Source organism: Pimephales promelas, chromosome 24, assembly GCF_988280905.1.
Source record: "Pimephales promelas chromosome 24, fPimPro1.hap1.1, whole genome shotgun sequence".
Classification (NCBI taxonomy): Eukaryota; Metazoa; Chordata; class Actinopteri; order Cypriniformes; family Leuciscidae; genus Pimephales; species Pimephales promelas.
Window position 1 is genome coordinate 6,984,987 of NC_142792.1, and position 13,362 is coordinate 6,998,348.

At 38.6% G+C, this 13,362-nt stretch overlaps 1 protein-coding gene across 4 annotated transcripts in view; it reads right to left on the minus strand.

Moving 5' to 3' along the window:
* Nucleotides 1-295: 295 nt before the first annotated feature.
* The window catches only part of ppfibp1a (PPFIA binding protein 1a), a 37,731-nt gene continuing 24,664 nt past the window's right edge, over nucleotides 296-13,362 (minus strand). For 3 of the 4 annotated variants that reach the window (XM_089126741.1, XM_089126742.1, XM_039665369.2), the window contains 24 exons: nucleotides 10,746-10,827; nucleotides 9,401-9,606; nucleotides 8,441-8,530; nucleotides 8,161-8,274; nucleotides 7,914-8,024; nucleotides 7,232-7,324; nucleotides 6,686-6,803; nucleotides 5,802-5,863; nucleotides 5,508-5,592; nucleotides 4,802-4,878; nucleotides 4,435-4,511; nucleotides 4,102-4,153; nucleotides 3,423-3,579; nucleotides 3,175-3,304; nucleotides 2,942-3,073; nucleotides 2,699-2,849; nucleotides 2,482-2,590; nucleotides 2,228-2,316; nucleotides 1,938-2,057; nucleotides 1,715-1,840; nucleotides 1,441-1,629; nucleotides 1,163-1,321; nucleotides 978-1,043; nucleotides 296-890 (listed from right to left, as the gene is read on the minus strand). In XM_089126741.1, the coding sequence (XP_088982867.1) occupies nucleotides 813-890; nucleotides 978-1,043; nucleotides 1,163-1,321; nucleotides 1,441-1,629; nucleotides 1,715-1,840; nucleotides 1,938-2,057; nucleotides 2,228-2,316; nucleotides 2,482-2,590; nucleotides 2,699-2,849; nucleotides 2,942-3,073; nucleotides 3,175-3,304; nucleotides 3,423-3,579; nucleotides 4,102-4,153; nucleotides 4,435-4,511; nucleotides 4,802-4,878; nucleotides 5,508-5,592; nucleotides 5,802-5,863; nucleotides 6,686-6,803; nucleotides 7,232-7,324; nucleotides 7,914-8,024; nucleotides 8,161-8,274; nucleotides 8,441-8,530; nucleotides 9,401-9,606; nucleotides 10,746-10,809 (2,655 nt within the window). In that variant the 5' untranslated portion in view covers nucleotides 10,810-10,827 and the 3' untranslated portion in view covers nucleotides 296-812. The remainder of the gene's footprint in view (nucleotides 891-977; nucleotides 1,044-1,162; nucleotides 1,322-1,440; nucleotides 1,630-1,714; nucleotides 1,841-1,937; nucleotides 2,058-2,227; nucleotides 2,317-2,481; nucleotides 2,591-2,698; nucleotides 2,850-2,941; nucleotides 3,074-3,174; nucleotides 3,305-3,422; nucleotides 3,580-4,101; nucleotides 4,154-4,434; nucleotides 4,512-4,801; nucleotides 4,879-5,507; nucleotides 5,593-5,801; nucleotides 5,864-6,685; nucleotides 6,804-7,231; nucleotides 7,325-7,913; nucleotides 8,025-8,160; nucleotides 8,275-8,440; nucleotides 8,531-9,400; nucleotides 9,607-10,745; nucleotides 10,828-13,362) is intronic. The other variant, XM_089126743.1, reaches the window with a different exon arrangement.

Below are 13,362 nucleotides of genomic sequence, written 5' to 3' on the forward strand. Positions count from 1 at the left end.
ACTGGTATGGTAAAAAGTAGAGGGAAAATGTTCAATATATCCACAAACCACAAAGTCAGAGATCATCAGTCATGCAATTAAACACGTGAAACTGAAATATTGAAACAAATCTACAATCATAATTGTCACTGAGAACTTTATTAATTCTTTAAAGCTTGTTTTTCTTTTGTTTGTTTTTGGCACATAGCAGTGCAAATGGCAGGATGGTAAGCGGATCCACAGATTCATTGATAATATTATTCTATTTTAGTAAACGTAAGTCTAACTTACATAATCTAAAAAAACAGAGATTGGATTTGGAATTTTTTTTTTAATCTTTGACACTCACACAAAAACACACATGCATAAAACAGTACATAGTACATGGTATTCACTGATATGGTTATAGCATAACAATATCAAGAGTTTGCAGGCAAAATAAACAACTTTTCCCTCCCAATAAAACGTAATCAAATAGAAAAATGGTGAAAACATGCAGCAAATTGTCACATAATAATACCCTAGAGTATAAAAGACAAGAACTAATTAGTTTTTAAGAACGAACAGCTGATTCGATATGTAGTCTTTGGTCTTAGCTTGGTGAAACATACATACTGTTTGAGTTTATCCTGTATATACGGCAGATCCTAAATTAATAAATAACATTCCATAGTTGTTCCATAGCTACTGCATTTGTGGTGTAATTATTTTTAGTTTCACTGTGAGTGGAGCTTATTGCTTTCATGTAAAAATCTGTGTCTGGAGGGTTTCAGCTTGTCGGGAAATTTCACAGCTACAGTCTTGACTCTTGAGTGATGACTGTTGAAACATTCTTAGTCTTCATCATAGGTGCTTGTGTCAGGGGAACGGGAGGATGCTTCCCTGAAGGACTCGTCCTCTTTTAGCATACTCTGAAGAACACAGGACATGAGTGTTAGGAGGAACCGAGGTAAGGGCAGGACAGCAGATATGCTGTAGTATTAATGTGATCGTCTTACAGTCAGGTTGTTGATTCCCTCCGAGAAGGCACCAATCTGACGCACTGTGCCCTCTGAGTCCTCCATCTGCAGAGAGATACACAACATTTATACAATGGCAACAACATACAGCTATGACCAGAATAGGCCAACAGATTTGCACTATGATAAGCAGTTTGCATCCTGGTCAATGAATTTGTCTATACCTGCTCCAGGTGATCCAAGCTGCCCTCATATATGCAGTGGCCTTTATGAAAACTGCTGCTCTGAGGCGTCTGCACATCCATGGGGCAAACATACTCTTCCGTCTCCTCCTGTCGCTTCCTCCTCAATGTCCCGAAACCTCCAAATGACAGACGTCTTGGCTAAAAGAGGAAAGGATGGGAAAGGACAGGTAAAACTTCACAAGCTATCAAACAGGCATTTAGTGTTGTATTCCATATATAAAGGAAGTTCAGAGGCAACCTCGATTACGGTCACTTGCCTTAACTTTGGCTGTAGCTGTGAGGACGGCGTAATCTGGGTTTTCGAGATACTCCTGTTTCAGGTTTTGTGCCTCTGAGCCGATTAGGAGATGGAAGTGAGTCGCAAGGTGACGTCTCAACAGTGTTTTGTTTGGTGGGATGTTAAGAAGCAGAGCCATTGTCTCAACATTGAAACGAGGCTCTAAAACCTGAGAAATGCAAGTAAAAAAAAAAAAAGTATAAAAGGAACTTGGATAGAAACTTCCTGCTTGTTTTCTTCACCACTGTATGTACCATTAGGCCTCCGTGGACTCCGCTTCCTCTCAGGTTGGGTGCGTACTCTGCCAGATCCACTGAACGAAGCCACTCCATCACTCTGTGATTGGTCCATTGACAGATCTCCGCTGGTGTGGCATTATTCTAATCAGAAGAAAATAAATGGAGCAAAAGTCAGTCATTGTAAGTGAATGGATCTAAAGTGTGCATGGTAGCATGATGTCTACCGAGGGTGTGCTACCTCTGTCGGTCTGCGTCGGAGACAGTCAGGGTCATAGCAGTTGATACGTAGCACCTGGATGGCCCTCTTAATACTGAGATGGTGAAGCACACTGCCTACTTTCAGACCTAGCAGGTCATCCTAACCCAAGAAATGTTGAGAACCTTAGAATTGCGGGTTCAACAAAAATGTTAAGCAGTAAAAACTGTTTTTAACTCAGTAGTAAGAAAAAATGGTTCTTGAGGCACCATATCAGCATATTAAAATGATCAACAAGAGATTTTTTACAAAAACAGATTCCAAACACCTACCACTGTCATGTAATGAAGCATGCGCCCGTCCACTCTGCCCTCGTCAAATTGAGATTTATACTGAGGCAGTCCGATGTCATCCAGCCATCCTTTTACAATAATAATGTTAGTACTCGCACTCTGTAACAAAAAGTTATTGGTGCTTTCCTACTACTAGGTCTATCAGTCCTAAAAAGCATTTGTAATTAATTGCATTCTAAGACATAAGGCTTAATCTTTTTAGTTAAAGCAAAGGGCTGATTGCTGTAACTTACGCGTAACCCAGTTGTAGTCCAGTTTACCCATGGCATCTTCCCCTGAGCCCAGCGAATGAAGAGCCAGTTGCAGTTTCTTTCTGTGTAGAGGATTTCTGATGGCCAGTTCCTGAAGCACAGAGGCAAATATCATACAGCAGCACACATAATAAACTGAAGTTAAATAAAGAAACATTGACAAGAAAAGCCAAGTATGCGCAAGGGCTGTTCAGGAGACCTTTTCCAAATCATGCTGAGACGCCTTGAGTAAGGTCTGTCCAGAGCTGATCCATTGCTGAGCATGATTTACATACAAGCCCAGTCCCTGTTCCTGCAGCCACACGCACACCTGCTCTTTACTCCAGCGTGAGAATGGACTGTCCAGCTCGCTGAGAGAGACGTCAACAACACGTTATCCTGCCTCATGAACAAAAGAAAAAAACTCCAATAATAACTTCCTTAACAAACAAACTGTACATACTTGTTATTGCCTCGCTGCAGATCACGTGACCACCCCAGCCTGGGTCCTGCTGTAGCTCGGACTCCACCTCTCCTAAACTCTGACTCTGGAGAATCGTCCAGGTCAGAGGACGTGGACTGGCTTCTCTTCATCCTGATGCAGGGATTAAGCATGTGTAAAAGAGTTAATATCTTCATAACCAGTGTAGCACATTGTTAGAATATTAACAAAGACATTAGAAAAAAAAAAAAGACCTTCCAAGAAACTTCATGATCCCCTTTGATTTCTTCTTCCCTTCAGGAGAGAGTGTCTCTACTGCTTTCGGCTTCGGAGTTTGTGCTCCTGCCAAGTCCAAGTGCTCCGTCCCCTTGCGCTCTCCTTCGACTGCCAATAATTCATGAATAGGGGTAATATTACAAAAACAGTACAAAGAAAGGTGCTGAAAATTTGCTATATTATTTCAATTAATCAAGGAAAACGTTATATAACACTTTATACTCACCCAGATTGGGGGTGCTGGTTGTCTTGTTTCCTCTGCTCTTGAAAAAGCCACGTCCAAAAGAGGAACGTGTTTTTTTAGAGCCAAAACTCTCACTCCTCCCTGAGCTGGGCTGAGTCGGGGAGACAGATGGAGAGCCTCCATTTTTACTGGCTTCATCCTAAAATATTACAAGCAAAAGTTTAAAGGTCTTGGTTAAGATGTTGAACGTTTTGACAATTGATTTTAAAAACCATTGAAGTGATTATTCTACATAAAAACAAATTAGATTCTTTGTAACAAGCATCATTCATAAAATGTGTCCAATGCAAGTCAAGTGGCTAATGTATCGTAAATATCTGACTCATGTTGAACTAAGTTCATAATTACCTACAGTAGTCAACATTTGAAGAAGATCAAAAGTTGTCCTAAGACAAGAACGGGTATTGTTCAAAATTCATATATGATTTTGTTGAAAGGTTTTGATCCACTTCAAATGTTGACTACTGTAGTTAAGTACACTTGCTTGTGTCATGTATGGCAAGATGTTGTAGGGGGAACCATTGTGCTCAACATGAGGACAGTGACGCTTTTGTGTGAAAAGAGTTTTAAAACAACAGGGGGTGCCAGAAAGCTGAATATGCAGTCTACAACATTTTTACAGAACCTAGTAATATACATTTTATAATTTCTAAAATAGTACCTCATTATTGCTTGTCAAACGAGAACTTTCAGGCTGCTGTAATGCAGAGACACTGAAAAAGAAAAATGAATCTGTCACAAACATTAACAATTCAAGTAATACAAATAAATAAATAAGAATAGGGTACAAAAAGGTATCCCATTACTCTTTGAATAAAGGCACTAATTCTCTCTAAAGATCATACTGTAATCAATGTTTTAATTGGCTAATTTTAAATTCTTATATTTACCTTAGATGTATTTTTTAATTATTATTTAAGTCTGAATCAACATGTTAATACTTTTTTGTATAAACACACTTCGAGTAAAAGATGAGTACAGTAAGTGAACAGACCTGTCTGTGGGTCCGAGTGGGGTCACTCCGATGAGATGGACTTCAGGGAGCAGCTCTGAACATGGAATAAGCTGAGGCTGTGAGAGAGACAACAACACTGATGCACAAGAGAACAGCAGCGATGAGGATTTTCCCTGAGGACTCAAATTTCAATGAACAAGAGGAGCAGCAGGGTTGAAATGGCCGGGAATCACAGGATGCTGCTCCCAAACAAAAACAACAGAGACGTTCCCCGTCAAAAGGGTTATGGTTAAATTGTTATTCTCTGTCAGACCATCACAATGAAAGTACTGCAAGGAGGGGGTTTAAAAGGAAGTCTGAGGAACATCCTGTGATCATAACTATGTGTGTGTAAGACCCTTCATACTTCATCAGTTTCCTCTGTGCCTCCTGTGGAGACTGTCTCGGTGTCACACTCTCTTGTGTCCTCTTCCATGGGTTTGTCTGGGAAAACAGCAAAGTCATGAGACAGGGTAAGTCAGCCAAGCTATTAGACTGGGATGTAGACAAAAGCTTTCTGGGTAATATTGTGAAGAGCTAAATAATCTTTTGGCTACACGTTAGAAAATGAGATGCGAGTGATAAAAACTGAGCAATTTCACATCACTCTAGACCAGTGGTTCTCAACCAGGGGGCCTCAAGATTGCTTAAAATTCATTGAAATGAGCCAAAACAAGCATTAAAACATTAGATATTTCTTATTTTTTGGGTTTTTTATAAAGAATATACATCTTTAAAGTTATTTCAAGCTCCAAAACATTTTACTGGATGGAAATTGTGAGGGGGTTTAAATATTGTTGTGGACATGGGGGGGGGGGGGGGGGGGGGGGATGGGGGGGGGGGTGTTCCTTGAAGTCAACAATGTTGAGATCCACTGTTCGAAGACTGCAAATATCAACAAGCAGTTTGTTTCATGACAACATTTTAAAGGTAATTTCAAAGAAAATAAGAGCTGATATACCTTTTTTTTTTTTTTTTAAATATTACTAACAAGTAACTTGTAAATGGTAACAGGAGATTCACCTACTGAAGACCATTGGATCACATTATAGCAGAAGGAAAAGAAAGCTCACCTTTCGATACCTGCAGAGACATCACCATATCCTGAACTCTATTGTAACGGATCAGAGACTGGTGCAGCTCTTTTATCTTAAGATCCTAAAAAGATTCAGATTAAAAATTACAAAATTCTATATATATATAATTATAGTATATATAAGATCGCCTACTTTTACATACATGCAGCTATACAAAGTTTATTTAATTAGAAAGATCGTAGGCATGGTTTAAGTAATCTGTGTCCTGCTGACAGGTGGATGATGTGATCGTTACAGCAAAATAGCAGGACATCATCATATTGTTTTTACCTTCTCTTCATTAGCTGCCTTCAAAGACTCAACAGCACTCCTCATTCTCTGCACCTCCATTTCTGAACACACACAAAAACAACATGTTATGTCGTTCAACATGCTAAACATTTCAGAACATGACTGAAGCCTTTGACAGCATTGTTATACACTAAAATAAATAACCCAGACACTGCACTGTTGTTATACTCAGCCTGCTGGAAGTAAAGATGATTTGTAGTGTTGAATAAATATTGTGAGACAATACAAGCACATCCAGCACAGCACAGTTACAAGAGCAGGAGAGTCTGCAGCCAAAATCAGGTCACATCAATCAAAAAGCACGTCTAGACATGCGTTATACAAACCTTAATACTTCATACATTCCAACACAATGTTTTTTTTTTTTCTTACAATGTGCAGGAATAGTCTCTCCTTTATTACGCTTAAATGTTTTGTCTCGGTGTCATCCATTTAAAGTGTATAGCCTCAGCTGCAAATGGATTTATTAGCAGCAAAATGTGTCCGTGTATGGCTCCATTTATATAGCGTATACAGTGGGTTCCAAAAGTCTGAGACAACGCTTTATATTTACTTTATCTGTTTTGATCATGTAACTTTTTTTTTTTTTTGCACATCCACTATTATGTCCATTAGCACGACAAAATAATGATTACGAATACAAAATCATGAACAGAGACAGTAAAAAAAAATTCGCACATAAACTATATATACACATATAAATGCATCTCTGTATACAGAAGAAAGTGCATTATTGGACTATTGACTGTATGGAGATATATTAATATTCATCTTCACATTCAGGGTTAAATTTGATTTTGAATCCACTCAGTTACATTCCAAATGAACGTTAACATGTTGATAGCAGTATGTTCATATTGTACCTTTTTCTCTGCTTTGTGACTGTTCTGTGTTTGGGTTTTCTGGGAAGGCCTGGTCCTGAAGTCTTCTAAGTGTCTGCTCTTTCTCTTCCAACTGCTTTTGTAGTGATTTCAGCTCCACCTGATCAATCAAAACCCAAATTAGCATCTCCCAGCACATCCAATTTAAGAACTAAAAATAAGCTCACTATGTGCCAAACCCAAATTGACTTAGTTCTCGATTTAAAACGAAGCACAGAAAATGCAATAACTAGAAAACAATGGGTAACTATAATGTAGTGTGAACAAATGCTATTTAAATGGTCGAAGAAAAAAAAAAAAGACAGAGTTGCGGGAAAAAATAGAGCAAGAGACTCCCCCAGCTTTGAGCATAAGGATAATGTTCATTAGCTTGACAGATTCCAGTGGCTACTCTGTAAGGTCAGGGTGAACTACAGAAGGATTACTCTTTTGTGGTTAAGTGAATCATGGACAAGTGCTAGCTGTTACACTTCAGTGCTGTTAATCCTATGTTGTGTAAATTATCACCTGACCATGAGGCACTCTTACTTTGGTTGAGTTGAGGCTTCTCTCATATTCTTGTCTCTCGTTCTCCATTGAAGTCAACTTAAAATGCATGTCTTTCACATCCTGATAAAGACCCTGAAGAGACAGAAGTCAAAAGACTAAAGAAGGGTTTTGTTTACAAATTGACAAGCTAAAAGACATGCAATGCTAAATACTTGGGAGTTTTGTTCGAAAGATACTAAAATATAAATGTAGAACTTCATGAAGTATACTTAAAATGAAATATAAATTTTCTAACGTGGAGGAAACCTATCCCATTCTTTTGGTCCACCGTGGATTTCTGTTTTCTGAAACCGAATCTCCCCCTGGGCTTATGCAAGTAAAAGAAAGCTGAATGAGACCAGTGTAGTCTGGACTCAAACGGGCAAAAAAGTTTTATAACAGGAAATGGCTCTGGCACTTAAGAGTTTCACTCTCACCCTGAAACTGAAGGCTTTAAGCAGCAATGATTGCCACTATGGAAACCACAGGCTGGTCAAACCATAATAGCCAGGTTTAATTTCATTAAATGTTCAGGTTGTCAGGACAGTTCAATCTCTTTTGCATTGAATGCACTTAAGGTTCTGATTAAATTACTTTAATTTATTAGGCCTGTGGGACCCTGGTCCCACTAGTCTGTACCTGAAATTTCACCGTGGCAAAGGTACAAATGTGTGCTCATTACCTCACTTTCTCTGCAATCTCCTTCTGCAGCGGCTAGCTTTAGTTTCAGACTCGCTATCTCGGTCAGCAGTTCCAATTTTTCCGCCTCTAAAGCACTCCTACCAAGCAGCTCCTACACAATACAAATTAGATGTTTTCTGGGAAATGTATTTCTTCAATACTGACCACCACTACAAGAAATTGCTTAAACGCTGTGCACTTTTGTTATTGTAAGTTTTGTTACTGCCTAAGATTATAAAACCACACACCTGCTGTAATAACTCTTCTGTAGCACTCAGTTTCATGCGGTGTTCCTCAAGGCTCGAGTCTAGGTCCCTTATTTTTTCTCCTTGAACTTCCACCTGGTCATTCAGAACACTTACCTGAGGGATAAGAGTGCATATATATTGAGTTTTGTGTGATGATATGTGACATTTAGAAACCAAAATGGCCGTATTCAGACTGACTGCCAATAGGAAAGTAGCAGTGCACAACTTCAAATCCGACAAGAAAATCCCACACAAACCATAAAGTCTCTCGACAACACACCTGGAGCACTAGACATTCTTTGTCGCTTTCCAAGCGAGAGAGGCGCTCCTGGTAGACCAAATCCCCTGCTGCAGATCCATGGCCATTGGTCTGGAAACATAAATGCTTAAGAGTTAGACATAGATTTATTCTACATAAAACATACATAGAAACGCACTTCCAAATAAGCACAACAGATTTACTGGTAGTCTGGTGTGCACCCTTAAATTAGCAGGCTCTAAACAATCAACAAAACACAGTGAAATGAACTGAAATGACCATATAAAGGAGAATGCCAGTGGGACCTAGAAAAGAAATCACATGCTACCATCTGTGAGTCATGTGGGGTTCATATGGATGATACTCTGCTATATGAGATGCATGTGAAAGGTTTTCACGTTGCAAGATTTTGAAGCCCAGGGGTGGAGATTTTGTAAAGCAAGCACGCTTCAGGTTGAAAATGGAAAAAGGGGCTGGGGGGCTGAAATGAGCTTAATCCAGATGAATCATGGCTGGAGTAAAGGACGGAAAATGTGAAGGGAGAAAAGCCTCAGTCATACAGACGAATACATTTTTTATTAAAAAAAAGAGAGAGTCGATGGTATTGTTAATTTCAGAGAAAGTAAATAGGTAAGAGTTCACAAAACTATTGCCAAAATTGCAATAGATATTCTTAAAAAGGAAAAAAAAAATAGTTTATTAAAGCTTTGATTTGGGTGCAAAATAGAAGATCATTGAAACCTTCAGGCTGACAAAACAGCACAGGCTGTGTACCACACAGGTTATCTAAATGAGTCCAAATTGACTAAAATTAGGTATAAAAGAAGTTAGGAAGAATATTAAGATAATAATATGTAGAATTTTGTTTTTACTTAAAATTAGATTGTATTTTAAAATATACAGGTCAACATCATTGTTAAGGACTGTTTTTGTAGTAGCACCTAACAGTCGTCTCTTTAACAAAATCTGATGGAAACCCACCAGTCGTCCTTGCAGCCACTCCATCAGACCCTCAGCTGTGGTTTCGGAAACCTGACTGCGCAGACTCTGCTTTTCCTCTGGATCCGTAAGGTCCAAAGCAGCCCTCAGGTCCTCCAGGAGATGCAGCACCCGAAGGCTGCCCAGGAATGGCGAAGTTGGTGACTGACAATCAAACAGGCCGTTGGTGTAGTTTATGGCCTTAGAACCTGAGGCAAGTGCAGGAATGAGGATCAGTAAAGGGATTTAAGCATGGGTGAAATGTGTTGGGCAGTTGATGATAAAAATTCATCTTTCCCCAGCAATGAATGACCCTCATCTTGTTTTATTATGGGAAATAATAATAATTAAAAATAAAAAAAATCATGATGTAAACCTGCAGTATTAGCATAAAACTAGATGAAGATTATCAGTGATTAATGAATGAAATTTATTGGTTCATCACACAGAGATTTTTTGATAGAATGTGATTTTTGTGTCCTTTTTGGAATGTATTTAATCAACAAAGTGGAAAAACAAACGTAAAACCTGGGGGAAAACCAGTATATTTGTTTAAAACAAAAAAATAGGGTGAGTAAATAACTGAAATTATTTATTTTAAATGCAATTTTTGGGAGAATTCACCTTTAAATCTGTATGTTTTGCTGTCGCCACTTTTAGCACTTTCCCCCCAAAAATACAAATAATAATACCCAGCTTGGATGACTGTGACCGCACAACTCGGATGGCTTATCGCAAGATGATGTAAACAGAGCCATAATTATAGAGTGAATGGGAAAGCATAACCTTCAAGGTTGCTCCAAGCAAACGCATTCATTTTCTCTGATGTTCCCAGAGATGGACAGTATTGTGGTCGCATACTGAATAAGCATTAGATTTCATCACTGCTGAAATAGTGGAAAAAGCTTGTAATGTAGCATTTCTCTCAGTCTTGCAAATCTGCAGAAACACTCACAGTCCAAATGCATACCCTTCGTGGGTTTGTGTGCATTGTTCTTAAAATTCCTTCAAATAATTTCTTTCTCTGTCTACTTTTTTATAAACATGATCAGGGGTTGACTTCTGTATAGCCCTACAAATTAGTTATCATTTTCATGACATTCAAGGCATCCTTTGTTATGCGACAAAACATCTTACCTAAAATGTGTGTCGTTTTGGAGAAAAATGGTAGTCGTTTGTGCAGTAACTGCAAAAAGCCCTAGTGAAAGTCATTTTTCACCGTTCTGCACTCTGTGTGGTAACTGCCTTTTTGCTTTCATGCTTTGTAGGGCAGAATAGTACACATAAGAAAGAAGAGAAAGAATAATTTTTGCGCACAGTATTTTTTTCCCCATTTATTTAGTTGTACCTGCAATGATGCCATCCATCTGCTCCAGAGCAGCTGCCAACATTTCACTGGCATCACACATCATGATCACCTTCTTTGAAACCTGCAAATGAGACATTCAAAGGTAAGCAAGGACGTGGCTCTTCAACTGGCATTAGTGGTGCAGAAATATTACAGTATCATTGATTAAAAGTTGATCCCTAATCACACTACCTTTTATAATAATTTTAGTAAAAGATAACGGAACAAATCCATCTATCTAATATTCTCTCTCCTCCCTGGCACTAAGATGAGGAGTTTCTGTCTTTCTACGCAGAATGGGGGGGTTAAGTGTGTGTGGGATAATGGCATGATTCTCCCAGGACTTTTCTGCACTGTGCGTTGTTGGAATGCTTGGAATTCCAGACCATCAAACCAAAGTCCCACAGCCTTCATGACCAACATGCTATTGCCATTGGCTTACAGGCCAAGAGAAGCTTCACTACTCCACCAAAGAGAGGTTGGGATCCCTGAATGAATCACAGAAACGCCATTCCAAAAGGAATTTATATTAGCAAGGCAAATTAAAAATAATAGATGGATATGCCTCACTTAAGATGAATCTAAAAATTTGTAGCAACAAGTGTCAAAACATGCATGTGCAGCAGCTCACATGTGCTAACAAGTACTAAATCATTCTTAAGGTATGCAGGACAGTGTTGTTGTCTAAAACTATTCAGTTATTTTTATTAAATGACATACATCTGAAGATCAAAAGTATAAATATTAGAAAACTACTTAAAAACCGAATTAAAAAAAACTAAGTTTGAAATGTTGCCTTAGCAAATAAACCGAAATAACATACTACAATTACTCAAATCTGAATAGAAATACGAATAAGTATTAACATTAAATTTGTATTAATATTGGCCTTAAAGAAAAAAAAAAAAATCAATTTTCACGTCCCTAGTCATATAAGTTCAGTGAACTTACATGACAAAGGATGTGTTAAACGGATTACAGGGATCTTAAGATAAAAACAAAAATGTTCCATTTTATTAGTTGCACTGCAATATTATAAGGAGGAAACAGAGATGCAATATGGCCGAAGACGGCCTTCTAAATGTGCATGGATGTTACAAAGACGATTTAAAGGGGGGTGAACAACTTTTTAGAGTTTAACAATGTTAAACAGCTCAAGCTTGCTATAGCATGCTAAAACACTGCTTAACCACTATTAAACTATACTGACCCATCTCTAATAGGACAAGATGCTGTACACTACTGGTCACAACGACAAGCCAAAACAGAATAGGGTAAAAGACTCCAAATTACCCTTATAATTATGTTACTGACTGGGCAAGAGAGCTGAAAATCTCAACAACTTACTAAACACAGAAGTCTTTGTTTGTCTGTTTACCACCAACCCCCAGAGAAAGAGAACAGATACAAGCTATATTCTCATTCTAACACAAATCTATTCAGTTATGCACTTATCTGATCAACGAGGATTGCAGAAAGGGCAAGACCGGCCCACATCACTCACAGCTTTTATTTAGCAAGAGAAGTTGTCTAGGGCTTTGTTTATTTCAGATTATATTAAATCATTCCTTTGTTTACAATGCTTGTTCAAAATGCACAATTTGGCGAGTAGCTTTTTTCTAACCAAAGTTGTGTTAGAGCCCACATGACAAAGTCAAGCTTTGACCACAAAGCAACTAGCCTAAATCCTCACCGAAAATTCACACATTAATATGAAACAGTGCCATATAAGATAAACTGGATTTTAAATGACATCCAGACCCATTACCACCTGTAGAAACAAAGTGAAGGTCCGCCCCAACTTGAAATCTACGGCTTTTCAAGTTACTTTTGGCTAACGGAAAACATTCTTCACATCCCTGGAGGGAAAGGAGCTGTATTTAGTCAGCTGCCTGCATCACTTCCTATGGGGAAGCCCTGGACTTCTGGCCGCTTCTCCAAATAGTGCAAGGAGAAACTCTAAAAAAATGATTATTTGCTTTATATCAGGAATGTAATTTGTTTAGTTTAATTTGTTTTCCCAACAAGAATTCAATACTACATGAAACCCAGATGTTTTGTACAGTATTTCTTACCTATAATAGTGTTAGGTAGGCTATCCTCTTTATCTTCTCTGCATTCACATTCTGACCCAAGTATGACCACACATATTGTGTTTCAATCTCTGATGAGAACCAGTTCCATTCTGTTCATCTCATGGATATTTCGATTTTCCATTTTACAAAGCTTGGACGGAAAATCATATGGATAAAAGCGAGCCCCTCATAATGGTGTGAACAGATCTTTGGCTCCAAACAACCTTTTGAACAATACTTTCCAGTAGTGATCGCAGCAGACTTTAATCACGCACAAATGGAGTGACGAATTGCATTTCCATACGGAAAGAAGGGGGAAAAAACAGTTGGATTGACTTAATTGGCCGTAGCACCAAAGGTTTTTTTTTTTCTCTCCAGTTTCTTAACAGATGAGGTTTAGCACTCTCTATGCGAGTACCATGCACCAATCGCTCCATGACCCAGATGACCAGCTCCATCGAGACTCTGACCCTCCCCCTTCTCCCAGATGCCTGAAAAACTCCTCCAGATGTGCACTCCCTCTCACATACCTTCACAATCAG